At 38.6% G+C, this 18,871-nt stretch overlaps 1 protein-coding gene across 6 annotated transcripts in view; it reads right to left on the reverse strand.

The window, feature by feature from the left end:
• The window catches only part of LOC113063358 (apoptosis-stimulating of p53 protein 1-like), a 49,615-nt gene that overhangs the window by 17,383 nt on the left and 13,361 nt on the right, over positions 1 to 18,871 (reverse strand). For 3 of the 6 annotated variants that reach the window (XM_026233673.1, XM_026233672.1, XM_026233674.1), the window contains exons 3-6: positions 12,925 to 13,072; positions 11,703 to 11,822; positions 9,430 to 9,500; positions 826 to 927 (exon numbers count right to left, since the gene is read on the reverse strand). In XM_026233673.1, coding sequence (XP_026089458.1) covers positions 826 to 927; positions 9,430 to 9,500; positions 11,703 to 11,822; positions 12,925 to 13,072 — 441 coding nt within the window. Of the gene's footprint in view, positions 1 to 825; positions 928 to 1,560; positions 1,770 to 4,253; positions 4,503 to 7,374; positions 7,544 to 9,429; positions 9,501 to 11,702; positions 11,823 to 12,924; positions 13,073 to 18,871 lie in introns of those variants that run through there. The other 3 variants (XM_026233677.1, XM_026233676.1, XM_026233675.1) reach the window with 3 other exon arrangements.

Below are 18,871 nucleotides of genomic sequence, written 5' to 3' on the forward strand. Positions count from 1 at the left end.
TGCATGCTTAAACTTACCGGTAAACCATTTTAACAGCAAAAAGAAGCATGCTATCTGAAAAACAACATTAATGGTACTCAAGCGCATTTCCTAAAGATACATCCCTTGGTTCTAGCAAGGACAAATGTAGATGGTTAAATAAAATAAAAAAACTTAAATTATTTGCCAATTTTGGGTAAATGCTACCATGCAATGATTGTCGGCTTAAAGGCTAAAGAAAATTATGCTCAACATCCACAATGTTAGGTACATCATGCCAAAAAATGTTTAGAAAACAGTGGAGTACAAAAGTCTGAGACAACCAGTGAAAATGATTTTGCAACATTTTCTAATAGTAATAATAATAATAATACTAAATAATGAAGTTACAAATTAACCAACTTTTGATTAACAACCTAGTCACACTTACATAATTATTTTACATTCTATCTGAAAAATAAAGTCAAAGCGTACAATTACACATGGTACTCAAGAGCCTTTTTCCAAAGATATGATCCTACCGTTCACCATTGCACAACTGCAAGTTCAGTTCTATCCAGGATAAATGTAGACCACTAAACAATGAAACTAAAAAGTTACATTTATCTGCCAGTTCCTGGTAAATGCCACCACATAGTCAAAACAAATAGTCATGGAAAACACCCATAATAGCAATACAATTTAAACCGAAACCATGCCATTTCAAAGTCAGTGAATTATTCATCACCAATCTTTGATTCAGCAGAAAATTCTAACTGAAGGAAATACTTGTGTCTAGTCCCCACACAGATGACAACAATGATCATGAAAAAGACGCCCATCAAAGGACACATCTGAGCGTGTTACCTTTGCGACAAGCATCTGTTGCTGGGCCTCAATTTGCTGCTGCTGACGAGTGGCCATCTCCTGCAGCTCTGAGAGAGTGAGCTCCACGCGAGGGTTTCCCACCTACACATGGAGAGAGAGATCAAGAGAGAGAGAGAGAGAGAGAGAGAGAGAGAGAGAGAGAGAGAGAGAAAGGAGGGGCAGTCAGACCAAAAATGAAATATATGCACACAAACAAGGATCCAAAGATGACTGGTTTAATTCTACAGCCATAAATGACACCGCAGACTTGAGAAACGGACACGACTGTGTATCTGCAGGGCTCATTGTAGTGTGAAACTGGGTGTGAAACGTCCCGTGGCCAAGTAAACACTCGGAGCTTAATTATAACAGGAGCGCTAATCTTAGCGTAGGCCTGCTGAGCTCATTGAGAAGAGGAATGATGACGCTTTTAGCCGAAAGGGTCTAAAACAGACCTGTGCCAGAAACGCATCCCAGAATCCAACTTTGTCACTGTGCATTCTGGAAGATAAGAGCAAGTTGTCCGTCACTGTGGATGTTGCCAGGGTGTCACCATGGCAGCAGAACAGAACTGTCGTGTAGCGAAGATTAAAGGCACTAAAGCACTCAGATGGCAACTGCCATACAGTTATAGACTGCCATTTAGAGCAATCAAGCAGAGCTGAGGTCAATTCAAGCCAGCGCGGTACATGAACGTAGTTCTGAAATAAAGAGAAGCCGTGTAAGATGACTCACATAATCCTGAAGCAGAACACCATTAACAACCTGGTTCATGCTGTGCAAAAGTTCCCCTTGAAATCCAAATCTTCTATTGTCTGTGGCAATACAGCAATCCTTCCATTTCCTAAAAAGCCAGCAGTCTGTTTTGACTCTGGGCTGTCCGAAGCGAAATCCAAACAAGTGCACTCGCACAGTGTTTCAGGTTGAAGCTAGGTCAGTCATTAAGGTTATGTAAGGACTAGGGGCAATCAGGCATATCAGTTTGAGTTAAATACATTCATCAATTCTGCCAATTTTTAACTATTACATGTCAAATAGTCAACGTCATGTGATCCTTCAGAAATCATTCGAATATGCTAATTTGCTTTTCATTATTATCTACATTGAAAACAGTTGCACAGTTTGAAACCATGCTACATTTTTTTTCTGGATCCTTCGATGCATAGAAAGTTCAACAGAACAGTAAAAAGTTTGCTACAGCAACACTTTGTCTTCAATAGCTAGCTTTTCTCACTGACAAAATTTGCTACCCACATCGATTCATCATGGAACAGAATTCAATGGCCATCTATCAACATTAATACTAATATTAACAAGAATGAGCACACAGCATGAGAAAGATACTGTGGTGATGTTTGTGTCGTGGTATTGCCAGGTCACCTACAGCCTATGGCTACATCTATTCTTATCCAAGTTAATACCATGATCTATTTCCATAATTCATGGGTAGTGTTTTTCCTACCACGATGTGATGGATGAAAACATGTCTGTAATTATCTCATAGTCCATCAATGCTCATGTCTCACAATTTCTTGTTTTTGTTGATCTCCAGGCTTTAAATCACTACATGTGAAAATTGCTTTCTAAATCAACCTGTGTGTTTTTACAGTCACATATAAACACAAGAAGGGTTAAGATAATAGTGGTTTTAGCTAGAGGTTAGAAAAAAAATAGTGTAACTACAGAAACATCTGACATCACAAAAAACGTTTACTTCTCTTCTTGGAACTACATTTTTTCTCAAGCTCACCTGCTTTTGTACACAGAACCCCTGTTTCCACATAACAGACATAATACCATGTACAAATACATATTTAACAACAGAGATTGATAATAATAATAAGAAGAAGAAGAACCTCGACAGAGTGCATTAAAATCATTTAATGCACAGCTAGCAGTGTATTATCAAAATTATTCCATGTCATTTACCAGCATTGACTAGTTAAAGAGGTTAATGATGTTTGCAGCACAATATTTGACTGAAAATAACTTGGTTATTTTAGCTTCAAATCAGACACAGATGAAATAGTGTGGTAAGAGCACATTTATTTAAAGGATTAGTTCATTTTCAAATTTAAATATCACCCTCATGTCATCCAAGATGTTTACATCTTTCTTTCTTCGGTTTGAAATGAATTGAGGTATTTGATGAAAACATTCCAGGGTTATTCTCCTTACAGTGGACTTCAATGGTTACCAAATGGCTGAAGGTCAATACGATACCAGACAAGGAATAAGGGTCTTATCTAGTGAAACAATCTGCCATTTAAAAAAAAATAATAAATAAAATAAAAATTCACATAATATGTAATTACGTTGAAAAGGTCATGCTTGATGCAGGCGGAAGCATCGATTCAATGACCGATCGTTTCGCTAGATAAGACCTTTCTTTATTCCTCGTCTGGTATTGTGTAGAGCCCTATCGAGTCTGCACAGAAACCATTTGGTAGCTGTTTTAGTCCAATATAAGGAGAATAATCCTGGAGAGTTTTCATCAAAAACCTCAAGAAAGAAAGACCAACATCTTGGATGACATGGGGGTGAGCAAATTATCGGGAAATTTTAATATGAAAGTGAACCAATTCTTTAAATGAATTATAACATTTATTTGAATTAATTATCAATCAATATAACCCATCATCTTAACTGTTTTATTAATAAAAGTCACAGGACTGCATTGTCAACAGTTTTCTGTATGCCTGTTTCTGTGCGAGTGACGTGTGTGTCCGTATGTGTGTGAAATCAGCGCATAAATATAGAAAAGGGATTCAACTGACTTGAAATTACCTCTGCATTTTAATAATATAATATAATATATTTCTGAAGGACTGTAGGATCACATGACACTTAAGAATAAAGTAACAGCTGCTCAAAATTCAGTTTTCCTATTACAGGAATAAATTAAATTTGAACAGAAAACAGTTATTTTTAATTGAAATGTTTTCTAATAAAATATTTGTACTGTTTTTAACCAAATAATAATGCTTGCAAATATTATGCACATAAAATATTTTATTTATTTAATAGATAAAACACTTTTAAATGGTAGCACATATTTGTCTGGGTTATGTTTGTCATGTTTACCTTTGGCTTTGTAATTACATGCTTTTTAATCTCACAAAATAAAAGGCAAACTAATGGCTCTGTGTCACGGGAATTGTGTTCCCCTCTTTCAAATTCAGAGATTGTGCTCATGCTCTGTGTTAATACAAAACTGTTCTTTCCATTCAATTAATTATTAGCAACTGCTGAGAAAAAAAAAAAAAAAAGTGTGCTTTGCCTGGAGCAGAAGGCCAAATCACGCCTGGATCATTTCACATCAGAATGAGGGAATTAACTTTTTCCCAACTGCCATCGCTTTTCTTGAGACTAAAACAGGCTACATGTCAAACACACTTAATAACAGTACAAACAATGGCTATACTTACAGTTCAAATGTTATTGAAGACACCGGTTTAGAAACAGCATCATTTCAGTACTTTAAACGATCAACTCAAAAATAGCGCTTTATAAGAAGCAAGCATTACGTATCTTAGCTCAACACCCCGTGATTTATTTATTTTTTCAGTTCAGCTTCCGTTAGCACAGAATAATCCAGACTTGATCAAGAACGATGCAGAATTGTGTGCAGTTCCCATACGCACGAGCTCCATTAAAGTTGAAAGGACTTGACTCAGTTTGCTAGGGAATGATTCATGGCTTAAAGGCCAATTGTGTCAGGCTCTGTTAACCCACACAGGCTCCGTATGGCCACATCACATGGGTTATAAAGAGCCCATCTCCATGGCAATGTGGCACAAGGAGTGACATACAACAGACTGACTTGATTATCAGTTTCTGAGGTGGTACAGTGGAGGGGAAAAAACTGCTCCGTTTCCTCTGACATTCAGCAGAGGGCGTTGTCGGCCACAATTCAGACCACATAGCATGAGCTTTCCTGCTCTTATCCTTTTGTATAATTTTTTTACAAGGCACAGTTGTACAAATATGGCCACGGACCTCTAAAGAAGGTGTAAGAGATCATTCAACTGTGTGGCGAAACTCAAATGATTGTTAAAACAATAATCGGTCCTGAGTCAATTAAGTAAAGATGGTTTTTATTTAAAGAGCAGGCTTCATATTTCCTGGAGCCAAGCTGAAGAAAGGGATGCAGTTTCTTTATTTAACTGATAAATTATTACCAAGAGAGCAAGACTGATGACCGCTGTTTTCTTGCTTTGAAGGTAGACAAAACAACAATTTCTGTGAAGCAGATCATTCAGTACAAGAGAAAAGAAGCAGGTCAGTGGGTAATAACTTGGACTCTAGGGCCTTGTACTATTATAGATCATGAGCTAAAAAGCTGCTCCAGCTCGGATCTTCCAGACGTTTCAAATTCTGGAGTGATGGAAACCTTGGACAGTCCCTTTTTCTTTTTGTTAACTTAAACCCCACACTTGTCTCTTCAATATATGCCTGCATAAAAACATCAGAAATCAAGAAAGTGCTAAATAATTGGCAAGCAAAGAGTGTTTCTGCGGGACACTTTTTAATCTTTATTTTATTTTATTGTTGTTGAAGTGACTAGGGTTTTTACAGAAAAAGGTGTATTTTCCATTTCGCTGGTGCCTGTCATGTATTTGGGACATTTTATGCATGCTTAAAAAAAAATAAAAAATAAACCCTGTTGCTGTGATTCCATACACACCAAACTAGAATCGCAGGACAAACTCTGGCATTAAAAACTGCATCTCTGCAGGGCAGCGTTTCCCAATCAAAGCAGCTCTGGATGCAATGTTCCAAACCGCCAAAGCACATTAGCCAAAGCTGGCTGAGGAAATATCACAAAGTTAAGCTCGTCTTTTGACAGAAATATTATTTTGATATGATTGTATGGTGCACAACCAAAGAGTTTTATATCAAGTCAAGCGATATAAGTATCCATCCTTCATCACTTCATAGACTGAACCCACATGGACAGGATGTTCAGCTGTGACTCTTGGCATGGAGGAAACACACAATGGGTCTCATTCATGAAACATGCGTAAATATACGAGTAAATATCTGAGGGATTTGCGCGTAAAGAGAACTTCCCGAAAACTCTTCTCCTGATTCACAAAAACTTCGGAAACGTCAGATGTGATAGTGAAATGTGTGTGTGTTAATGAATTCCAATCAGTCGTAAATGGGACGCGCGTGCACGCTCACTCTCAAATTACCATAAATCCCGCCTATTAAATCCGACTGACAACTATATATGAGCATATTATGACACCAAACGAAGGATTTCAACATGTCTTCTCAAAAGCGACTGAAAAAGAAACATTTCTCAGCTGCAGAAATTGAAGCGTTATTATCAGAAGTTCATTCAAAACGCCACATTTTATTTTCAAGCGTACTAGTGGCGTATCAGGTCCTAAAAAAGGTAGTTTGGCAGCATATTACAGATCCTATTACTGGCTATCATAATAAAAGTTAAAAGAAAAAACGTATGTAATTAATATATATAATATTTTTTTCAAAATGCTGTGTAAATATGTACCCGATTAAGGTGAATTAAAATGCAGCCGTATTAATGAGCAAAACGTTCAGACATTAAACGCACTATTTACGCGTGGCTGGGAGCAGGTGTAGATTTCTTTCGTACCAACTAACATTTGGAAAATACGAACGTTTTAATGAATATGAAAATTTACGCCAAAACCACTTTACACGCGATTTACACAAATTCGTTCTGCTCGTGTTTCATGAATGAGACCCACTGTGTTTTCCACACTAAGATTTAGACCGGCACTCATTTATTGGCACTGGTCTGAAAGCTGATCTTAGAGAGGATGTAAAAGTCATTCAAACAATGTTAACTTTCTAACTATGTACATTATAAACATTAATAACAAACGGGGCACAAATTATACAGTAATTTATTTAACAGCTACAATAAATCAGCGTTTGACAGTTCTTAAAAGATTCACTTGAGGATGACTGACTTGTGGCGCAGTTTTTGCCACAGTAGTAATTAAAAAAAAATAAAAAAATAAAGTAAAACAAAAAACCTTTACACCATAATGCATGATGGTTTCAACAGAAAAAAATGAGGTAGAAAATAAAAGATCAGGAGACTATTTTAAATACTTAAATTCATGACGTGAAGCATGAAAGGGAGTGAAGAAACAGCAAAACCTGAAACATGTGAAGCCCTTGAGAGAGCCTCATCCCACACACAGGAGCAGCTTCAACTTTATAAAACATGATCTGCCCACACAGTTCACTGTTCTGGAGCTCATAACTGCATGCGTGATGGACAGACATGGTCTTCCTCGATAAGCAGCAGCTCTAGTGCCAATACATACCATAGAGCAGCCTATTACACACTTAATCTATAAAAAAGACTCAAAACAAGAGAAAGACTGACAGCTCATATTACTTTCCAAGTACTATGGACCACACACACTGAGTCAACAACAGCTGGTTTAAACCATTAACAGCCTACGAATGTTCAGAAATGTATTATTGAAAAGAGATCTTGCGTAGGATGGTCACATTCTGCATGGAGAGCAGAGGCAGCCTTACCTTTTAGACTCTCCCTGGGGGCACAAAGTCAATCCGGGCCGTGTAGATGAACGAAGTGTGCAGGGATGGTGTGATGGGATGAAAGAGGAGACAAAATGATGGACAAAAAGGACTAATGATGCAGTGCAACGCTTCACTGTGGACAGGGCCAGGTTGACCCTCTGCCACACGTTTAGAAAGGAGACTCTCGCTTAAGAAAACAGATGGAGAAACAGCGAGAGGAAATGAGAGAAAGGGGGCCACCCACTATTTCATTAGGAGAAAAATGTTCCCTTTTACAGGCTGGCCACACATTCAGGGATTTACCCTACTGTGAACGCTGGGCGTGGTTGTGCGTATGTGTGTGTTTATGTGTGTGTGTGAGAGAGAAATATCTTCAGAGAGACAGAGAAGTCAAAGCAGAGAAAACGGCCCTGCTGTAAAACCACAGGGATAATCCTCTTAAAAGCGGTTATGTCACGAAACGGCGTGTAATCCACAAAATAATATAGACATAACAGGAGAAGAACAACACAACAGAACGTGTTATGAGGGTTCAAAGAATTTTACTCTGACACACACAGATATACAGATGTCATGCTGTTGAATCAGCACAGTGTTTGTGTGCCAGTAATGACTTGCCTAGAATCCTGGGTAGGGAGAGATATTACTTTAAGTACAGGGATGGGCTTCTTCTTTGGGATTGTTCTTGTCTAGAAGTAAACAGGCTAAGATGAGGCCAGAGGGAGAAATCCGATTAAACAACAGGACGTTATCACATACGAGGAGAGTTATCATTAGCTATGCACAACAGGTACCACATACTATGCAAAACAACCCAGCAAAAGTGGATCTTTATTTATGCTTTGATGCTAATTTACAAATCTCCACCCAATAATTAGTCACTGCCAAATCAAGAGGCTTGTTATAGGTTGGTGCTGCAATTTTTGAATGTATAAGTTCACCAACTTTTGCAAGGGGAATTTCTTTGTGTGTGTGTGTGTGTGTGTGTGTGTGTGTGTGTGTGTGTATATATATATATATATATATATATATACACACATCTCTTTATTACAAGAGTCACAGTACAAGGGTCAAAATGAAATTTATGAATATACGTTAATGTAAATTAATTTGTGCAAGCTTAATTGTGTCCCTGGAACACAAAACCAGTCTAAAGTCACTGGGGTATTTGTAGCAATAGGCAAAAGAACATTGTATGGGTCACAATTATAGATTTTTCTTTTATGCCATTTAATCAAACTGTTCCAAGAGCATTCAGGATCATGGGCCAAACTAGCCAAATGCCATAGCTATATAAGTTAACCCTCTTGATTCCCCTTAAACACAATCAGAGAGTAAAAATGAGAGCCATATGGCTACCTGACAAGACAGGCAGACATGTGTAACAGTCTGTTGTGTAACAGTCCCTACAGTAAGACAGCACCTGTCAGAAATAAGTGTGCGCTAAAGACTGTGAGACTGGAAAGACTTCATGCCTGTGTAGCAACAGCATCACTAAACAGCTCCCACACCGACCAACTACCTGTGCCTTTACTCCATCTCTGAAGACTGGGATGGCAGTACCCAAAAAGAAAAATATGTTTCATATCTTTTCTGGTGGTCTACTGTCATCTTTCTCCCTAAAGGTGGAATTAGTTGCGCTTTCTGGAGCCTGGCTTTTCCCCTGTTGGAGTCTGGGCCAGATAGTTGGAGGAGACGAGCGCAGTGGACCACTCTTTGCAGGAACAGATCACAAAAAGAATGAGTGATGTGACAAATGCTTATATGAAAGAAAATGGTGAGTGACTCAGTGACGTGACAGGTCTGGCTGCGTTTGGCTCGGGTTAAGAGAGAAGAACTGAATAAACATGACGTGTTCGAAACGCTTCGGTACTGAAGAGTGTCAATTTCAGCCAGAACTTTGCAGCTGCTACTTTGCATTACAGTAATCAGAAAAGCACAAGCTGAAATGACCATGTGGAATTCAACCCCCTAGGATGCATTTGGAATAACCACAATGCTAAGATTAGAAAAGGCAGCACACATTTTGATGAGGATGTGATATGAACTAACCCCATTCTCGTTGTGCGTGTCTGAGCTGCTTCCTCCTCTCCTGCTGGGCTGCTCCTGAGACTGCTGGCTCCCTAAGAGCCAAGAAAAAATATATAATGAGTCCGTCAACAAAAAACACATTCTTTTGTGAAACATAATCATGAATGAACACAAAAAGCATCTATATACACACACTGCAGAACTTTAAATGGGGGGGTGAAATGCTATTTCATGCATACTGAGTTTTTTACACTGTTAAAGAGTTGGATTCCCATGCTTAACATGGACAAAGTTTCAAAAATTAAGTTGTACGTTTGAAGGAGTATTTCTGTTCCAAAAATACTCCTTCCGGTTTGTCACAAGTTTCGGAAAGTTTTTTTCGAGTATGGCTCTGTGTGACGTTAGCGGAATATCCTTATATGGGTCCTAAGGGCACGTCTGCCGGAAGAGCGCGCGCTCCCGTATAGCAGAGCAGAGATGAGACATTCACTGACCAGAGCGAGAGTGTCGCGAACCGTCACAAAAGAAGTGTATTTTTGGTTGTATGGAGTTGTGCAAGTGTTTTTGTTTGTTCCCTGCATTTCGAAGATGCTTGTTTTACAAACAAGGCCCAGTTTGAAGACGGATTTGCGTATTGTTTATTTCTTAAGGATGATGCAATCCCAACGAAAAATGGTCACGATCGTGTGTTGGCGGTGAGTAAAACTGCTTAAAATATCTCTGCCTCCTTGTTAGTGCGTCCACCTCCCATGCCGGAGACCTGGGTTCGAGCCCCGCTCGGAGCGAGTCGTTGCTGCTGCTGCTCTCGTTCAGTTTCAGCCGCTGGATCTGATTCTGGATCATAAATATACGCTGAATCTGACTGTTAACCACGGTTTGTTTTGGATGATGGTTTTTTCCTCACGGTAATGTCACAACTTCCAAACGCTCTCAACGCAAAAGCCTATTTGCGCTCGTGATTCTTTAGCTCCGCCCACATGTCACGCCTCCAGCCGGTCGTGTTTTTCCGGGAAAAATCGGTACAGACTATCTTTCTCTTATGAATATAATAAAACTAAAGACTTTTTGGAGTTATGAAGGATGCAGTACTACTCTATAGGTACTCAAGATTAACAGGATATCGAGTGAAAACGAGCATTTCACCCCCCCTTTAATAAACCAAACATTGTTGGCTGAACGGAGGGAGAATCATCACAAGACTGTGGAGGAAAAGTTTAAAGGCCCATTTGTTATTCCCATGTGACACACTGGGAACAGAACTTATGCTTTTAGTGGATTACTGCCACTTTTTCCCCTCCCACACATAGGGGTTTCAGGTTTATACCTTAATCCATGCAGACGCTCACTACAAGCTAATCCTGTCTATGATTAGTGATAGGACAAACCTCACTGGGATGTGAACAGAAAGGGTCAAAACAAACAAATGATAGGATAAAGAAAGGGAGAAAAGACTAGCAGTGCTGAAACGGATCGCGTACATGAAGCAGCATTACACGGTGTTCAGTGGTGATGCGTGCAACCCAAAAATTCAGCTATATAAAACTGTATAATAAGGTTTAATCTGTCTAACATCATGGCAATAAAAGAGTTTTACCAGTAAATGCTTTTTAATCTGTCCCTCTGCTTTAGTGGATAAACATATAAAAACAAAACTTTTTAAAATGTATTTATATTTTAAACAATGTACAACAGCATAACCTGCATTCATCTATCTATTTTTGGTCATTTTTTTTTTAAATCCAATTAATCAAATACATTGGCAGATTATCAAAAATAAGTTTGAAATATTACACAAAGATTACCATTTTGCAATAGTTTCACTATTTTATAAGTCTCAATTTGAAAGCAGTCACGTGACAAGCTGTTAATGTCCAGTAAAGGCAAGTGTAAACAAGCATGGAGCTTGATTATAGAACCAGTAACATACTTAATCACCGCAGCAGTAATGCCAAGGTTGTGCATTTTTGCTTCCAGTAAGATCCCTTCATCTTAAATTTTGACATGAATTTACTGTGGTAGTCTCTCCTCAAGTCACAATGCCTTGCTCACTGTAATTTTAATGCACTGAAACTTTCAAAGCTACTTTGAGATCATTCATTTTGTGTAAAGCAAAACAGAACTGAATCAGGAACAGAACCCTGTATTGTTCGGTCGGGATGTGCTTGTCTCTTCTTTTCACATGTTGGAGGCCACTGAAAAGGGAATGCAAAACATTCAGCCACTGTCAGCCAATGAGAGGGGAGTGGTAGTGGGCGAGACGTGGCCTGTAGCCAGTCAAGGGGAAGCGTTCTCACCCTGATCGCTGCTTTCAGTGGGCGAGTCTTCGTGACGCAAGTAGAACTTCACCTCCTGCTTTCTGGGGCCCCATTTCTGCAGGTGCTCATACATCATGTGGTCAAAAGGTATGGTTCGCTCTGGACAGGGGAAACCACAAGACATGGCATTAAAACAACAACAACCCATTCTATTTTAAAAAGCTCACAAACATCATTTTTTGTTCCTCAGGAAAAAAAAAGAAAGTAGGTATAAAGATAGAGATAATATGTTCACACCAAAAAGAGAGCAGGAGATAGATCCTCTCATGCTGAGGAGCATTTCATTCCAGTGTTACACACTTAAACCCACGCCTGAAGAGAAAGAAGTGAGGAACAGACACAGTGGGATCAAAAGAACAAAGACGACGTGAAATTGAATCCAACGTGGCGTCCAGCCAGAGGAATGTGGTGGGACTGGTTGAGCAACATAGTATTGGATGTGGAAAAACAACATTTTGGACATTGCTAACAGGTGGAGGGACATCTGGAAGTCAGACGACACGGAAAAACAGAAGAAAATATGAAAGTGGGAGAATAACAGAAAAGCACACAGGGATGTTAAGAAAGAAAGTGAGTGCAGACAAATTTAACCTAAAAAAAAGACCTGGAGCCAGAAGCTTTAGCAAAATGTTAGAACATACACTCTTTCACACACACATACAAGAACATTATATGAAGAATGTGTTATTCAGTTTAAAAATCAGCCTTAAAACATGAACTACTTTAGAAGATTTTTTTGACTCAGCAATGATGTCACTTCACGATGAAAGGACGCAGGGCTTATGGAAGTCCGTTTGAAAGGAGGCTCCAAAAGCAAAGATAACATTTCTGGCACACAGCTGTTTATACAAATCACTACCACCAAAGGAAATGGAAAAATGAAAATAACAAATATTGACCCATCTGTCAGAACAGAAGTAGCATTTATGTCTGCAAGGACTAAGTGAGTGTGTTTTTCATTGCAGCAAGATTCTTCAAAGTGTGGAGCGAGAGCGTCTTTAAGAGGATAAAAGCACTGAATGTTTTTATTGAAAGAAAGGGCTAGGTTGGGAAAGCTGAGTGCTTTCTCATGGTCAATATTTTTTACATTCAAATCCTGCGACAGGCATTACCTACAATTACTCTGCCTTCACTTGCTATGAACGGCAAGAGGGATGGGGTTACAGACATTTTTGTTATGTGGCAACTCAGAGAATCTCACCATTTCCGCGCCAAACCTCGGCCAGGTGGCAGCCGCTCTCTCCTGGCTCCTTACAGAATTCCACCACATCACGACACGTCGTCTCTGGAGTGATGGGCACCTCCGTCAGCGCCTGCTCCCCATCACTCAAATACACCGTTAAAATCATCTGAGAGAGAAAACGAGACAATATTCTAAATATTTTATACCAAAGATGTGAAAGCAGGCTTTCCCACTCAGCCACGAGACCACTAGGGGGCAGTGTCATTGCTCAAAAACAACTCTAACGACATCAGCAATGGTTTAATTTGCTATTCAGATTTTACCACACAACATCATGCTGTGTGTCTTCATTTAAAGCATTGTTTTTAAGAGCTTTACCTCTTAAATAGTTGCATACAGGAAGACAAAGCACAACAATACAGCACAGTGAGTATGTTGATGAGATTTCGAGCCTCTCCCCTCAAGCTATAACTCACTCTGAATGAGGGAGTAGTCTGGGCCTGTCAGCTTGTCAGGTTAGTGCTGCTCTAAGTGCAGTGTGACACGGGAGAGATGGGTGGTTTGGTGCAAAACAGAGAGAGAGTGCGATAAATACAGAGAGGAAGACCAAAAGAAGTGGTGATGTAAACATTACCTCCCTAACGAGGAGATGAGAGCATGATTGTCTACATGGTACTGCACTGACACTTTCTTGTAAGTATTTAAACAAGAACACTATTCCAAAAAGTGTCCTTTTACCATCCTTGATATTAGGAGTATGGAGTAAAAAAAGGACACTTCACGAATTGTGTCACTGTGCAGCTTAGCAGAGAGTAGAAAACCAATTCTTTACGTCAGCCATCACGCAATCATCCTGACTGGTCACAACAGAGGTCTGTGATATTGCCAGTAACGACACGCGTGATATTTATCAAGGTTGACATTTATGAGGATTACGAAGCTGGGGAAACCTTTATATCTGTTATATAAGTCCCAAGTATCACATTACTCGACATAATTCCAAATGAGAAGTAAGCCTGACCTTTGTGTGGTGCAGAGTCTTAAGAGAGAAGAAGTATGCCCGAGACAACTTTGGACAAAATAAATTGGGTGTTTTTTTTTTTTTACTATGGGCACTGTTAACCCTGAGGACTGGAATAGTGTGAGAGTGAAAAATGTGTTTTAAGAGAGTTTACTTTATTCTAGGGATGCACTGATATGAATTAAAAAAATTGTAAAATTCTCCATATCGTCTGATTCCGATACGATACCGATCCAGATTTTTTTTTTTTTTAAATCAAATCAACAAAGTTTCTATACAGTCTGTGCGATGACCTGATCATCACTTTTGTGTGTGTTAGACTCAACTACTAGAAAAATAACAAATGAAAAATATATATAATATTAAACTTATGACGAAAACACTATTAAAAACTAGATTAGTGGATAATTCATCAGCAAAAGTTATTCTTGAAAAATCATGATGGACAGAAAAAAAAAAAAATTATTGAGTGGGGAGCAAATAAGTGAATAAGTGTAGGACTAAACCTGGTAAAATGTTACACATTTTTCCTTTGTAATGTTGTGAAATATAAATAAAAGTAAATATTTATTGTATATATAAATATATACTATAACATTAAAAGGCATTTCTTTCAAATGTATAGCTCAGTAATGAGGCAGCAACATATGACAGATAGGATAGAACAAGAAAAGGTTTTAATAATCTTTCATTGCGCAAAAATATTATAATATGAAAGGCTCCAATACAGAGCGGCACAAAGTGCTCCGCATAGAACAGTTTAAAGCACAAAGGAAAGAGATATGGATGCGTAGTGTATTAGTATGCTGTGCTTTATCCATTTGTCCACTGCTATATTTATGTAATTTTTACTATGTGCTGTGTGTAAAATGAGTGTTACCCTTACTTTATTTGGAAAAATATGATTCCCAATGCACACAAGCTTCCCAGAATACTGAATGCCCTGATGGTTACAGTGTTTACTTCCTTTTTAATTACCTTTTGATTAAATATGTATTACTGGAAAATACAAGGGTGTTTATTTTACACATTTATTTTTTAATCCATTGTCAAATGATTTCAAATATTCAAATAAAATACAAAATTATATTGGCTTTATATCAGCATATTAGATTGGCTCATGCAACACTGAAGACTGGAGTAATAGTTGTTGAAAATTGAGCTTTGCCATTACAGAAAAGACTCAGAAGTTTGATTTAGTCTCAATGATGGCTAGTTGGGCGGGATAAAAACACTCTTAGCAGTATTAGTGCACTAATGAATACTCCAATACGTCATACCCAATTCTTAAAAAACCCATGTAAATCCCCTCTTCCCTTAGAGCATCCAGGAAGGCCAAACCTGCATTATTTTCTCTTGAATGGAGGGCAGTTCAAAACACAGGTGTGTAGGAGAAGAAAGAGCTCTTACGCTGAAGCAAACCTGTCAAATGTAGTAACACCATACTGACATTCTTTTGAAAGCAACAATTGGATCAGGTCAGTTTCAATGAACTCTTTGTGAAGCAACACTAGGACTAAAATATTTAGGCCACACAAGGTTTTTCGAAACACCAAAAATGACTCTTTTGTGCATTCACCCAACAACGGATTTTTGTGTGCAGCTACACTAGAATGGGAATATGTAGGCTGTGCACATATAATGTGTGTGTGAAGGACAAAGAGAGGTGCAAACTAAAACTGCAGGGAGAACAAAACACACAAGCGCAAGTGGGTCCAAGTGACCTGCTGAAAAGCTGGATAATTTGAGGAAAGTCCCTCGGAGAAGATTTTGTGTCTGTCACAAATTGGCACAAAGACAAATACATGACCATTGCATTTTTCTCACAGACTGCATGAAAAATAAGCAGATAAACAAGCAATAAATTAATAAATATATAAACACCCAAATTAATAAAGTACATAGTAAATGACCAATAGGAGAAAGAGGGTGCAGGTGCTACAAAAACAATTCTGTAGAAAACACCTGTCAGCAATGAGTCGGTATTACAAAAGCTTGTGTGGGAGAGAAACACACTTTTGTTCAGCTTATTTATAAATGCACCATGCCTGACAGATAGCGTAAGGTTTGTCATTATGTCAAGGTCTCAAGCAGTGCAGAGAAGCACAAGAGAAACACGCAGGGTTGCATTTTTGTATTCAGCGTATGCAATGTCACTGCATCAAACAGAACAACACATTTATCTGAGCCCCGGCCCGATCGCAGCTAACTTCTGCTGAAGTTACGCGCACAGAGTGCTCAAGTCTCAATGAGTTATATTGTCATGTGAGAAAGATATGAAAAGGATTTTAGTAAAGAATGTTCTGAGGTTTGTTTGTTCTTCTAAATTCCACAGTCCTCTGATCTAAAGTAATGCCATTAAGATCAAGTTGTGTTTTAAAAAATAATTTGCTATTTATGAGAATAAAGACAATTAAAGAAAGAAATAAGTCATGATGAAATGGATAAGATTCAGGAAGCTATAGCAAAAAAAAAAAAAAAACAGGATTTCCGCAGGATTTAAATGGACACAATTTTCTACACATTCCCCGTTCCACATGCGTCTATTAAATATTTATTTGGTCCAATACAGACAATAGTGTAGCCCTCAATCAACTTTTACTTGACCTTTTTATATAAAAGAGATCATCGTAACAAAAGAATATCTTATAAGTATAAGATATATAAGTTTCAGAACTGAAAACATCCTTCTTACTTAAAAGCTTTTATTGACACCAGATGACATGAGGGTGAGTAAATGAAATACGCGAGTACGTGAAATATCCCTTTAAAGCAGTGGTCTCAAACTCAATTCCTGGAGGGCCACAGCTCTGCAGAGTTTAGCTCCAACCAGCTCCAAATCACACCTGCTTGGAAGTTTCTAGTAATCCTGAAGACCTTGATTATCGTTGGAGCAAAACTGTGCAGAGCTGTGGCCCTCCAGGAATGGAGTTTGAGACCACTGCTTTAAAGTGATGTGGTTTTCTAGTAAAAATAACAATCAGTTGAGTTTTGAAATCTGATCTTTCCAGCTAAGTGATCTGTTGCCCAGTTGAGATCAATAGAGATGCAGAAACCCCCATCTCAGTCAATGTGAAGAAGAGCATCAGTTCTTGGCTGTTGACTATTTGACACACAAAAGAAAGTTAGAGCATTTTGCCCTCACACCAACTCGGGTTTCTTCTTTTCATCATAGGAGAAAAAAGTTGTCTCCTTCTTGATCATACTGCTTTTACAGGATTACGCCTGCTTTAAATTCTGTAACTGTTCGCACCTCACTGAAAATAAATGGTGTCCTAGAAGGTAACTTTTACCAAGCAGGTCGAAGTGATATTGCAACAGAGACGGGAAAAATGTTATTGTTTTGTCACACAGCAAACCATGCTTAATTTTAAAGGAAGATGTTTTTTCTCCAAAAAGCATGATATATACACTGACTTAGCAGCATCCAAATGTAAAAATCCTCTTGGTGCCATCAAGTGATCAAAACCTTAAATCAGAGAAATGCGGCGAGATATGCACCAAAGTACATTTGAGGTCATTTTAGTAAAAAACATTAATATGGACCATCAATATCCTTTTTTTAAGCTATGCACAGTACATCAACTTTCAAGCTCCAGGCTACATCTAAACTATCTTCAAACCCTTCATCTGTGAGTATCTGTAAGAACCAAGTCCTGCAACATTATCGTCAGCCGCCTTTTTTGCAAATGGAGAGATCTGCCTGAGTAAACATCAGTTTTAGTGCTCAAAATTTAAATACATTTTATATGAGATTTGAAACCAGTATCTCATTTTAAATGTCTTCAAATGTTGAATGCTGAAGCTGATTTCACCTGAAATACTCAAGCAGGTCAAAAATATCACAACACTTCAGCACTCCAGCAAATAAAGCAAAAACCTGCATGTCACAGTTCATAATTTCGATCTCTTGAAAAGTTAATAATTGTTACCTCAGAAAACTGAATTCTTCCTTTCAGCACAGGAAAGGGGCATAAATAATTCAGATGTCCAGACAGTCAACTCTGACTTGATTAATCACCGCTTCTGGCAGCAGAGATGAGAACATCTAGATCCCCAAATCTTTGCAGGCCCCACAACTCCCCTCCCTTGTCGCGATCTTAATATATCCAATCAAGATCCGTAACACTAAAGCAATTCTATTAAGGGCAATATGACAAAGCCTAGCAGACAGAGATGGAGAACTGAATCCAATGACTGTCTTGGCACAGGCTGTATGAAACCATGCAAGAGATTGGTTACTTTTTGGCAGAAGAACTAGACTACATTTTATGATTAGAGTTATAGTCTCATTGAAAGGCTGTACTATATACACTTTACAATACTGTCAGCAACAATTTTGGATGAATAAAGTAGCTCATATGGTCATCACTTCTGAGAAGAATTAACAAATTGCTCACTAAATTAATATATAGACAATGCAATGTGAAATGTTACTAGCACTGGCTTACTACCTGAACTACTTGTGATGAAAATTTCATGAAAACACCAAAAAGAGTTTTCTGTCCAGCCGTAATAGAGAGGCACAGGTAAGTATTGTCATGCTCCGCCTCTCATCTCTAAGCAGGACATCTATTTGTATCACCTTTCCCCACTTCGATGCTGTCCATCGTCTCCTGGCCTCTCTCTTCAGCTGCCGGGCATGCTCCTTCCTCCAGGTTTTATCTTCAGGTTTGATAGACAAGCTGACCAGGCCTCGAAGAACAATAGTCACAAACTTCTTCATGTTGCAGGAATCGCTCGTAGCGCTACAGCAAACACATCCTTTGAATGGGTCTCGTTTGAACCCACTCAGCAAACAGCAGCAGGCAAGGGTCCTGCAGCGAAAAGCCTTCAGTAGTCAAGCAAGCTGTGTGACTGCTGAGAGCAAGAGAGCGTGTGAGTGAGAGAAAAAGAAAATCAGAGGAAGCCAAAGGAGGGAGGGTGCTTCTCTCATCAGAATCG

Source organism: Carassius auratus, chromosome 45 (genome assembly GCF_003368295.1).
Source record: "Carassius auratus strain Wakin chromosome 45, ASM336829v1, whole genome shotgun sequence".
NCBI lineage: Eukaryota > Metazoa > Chordata > Actinopteri > Cypriniformes > Cyprinidae > Carassius > Carassius auratus.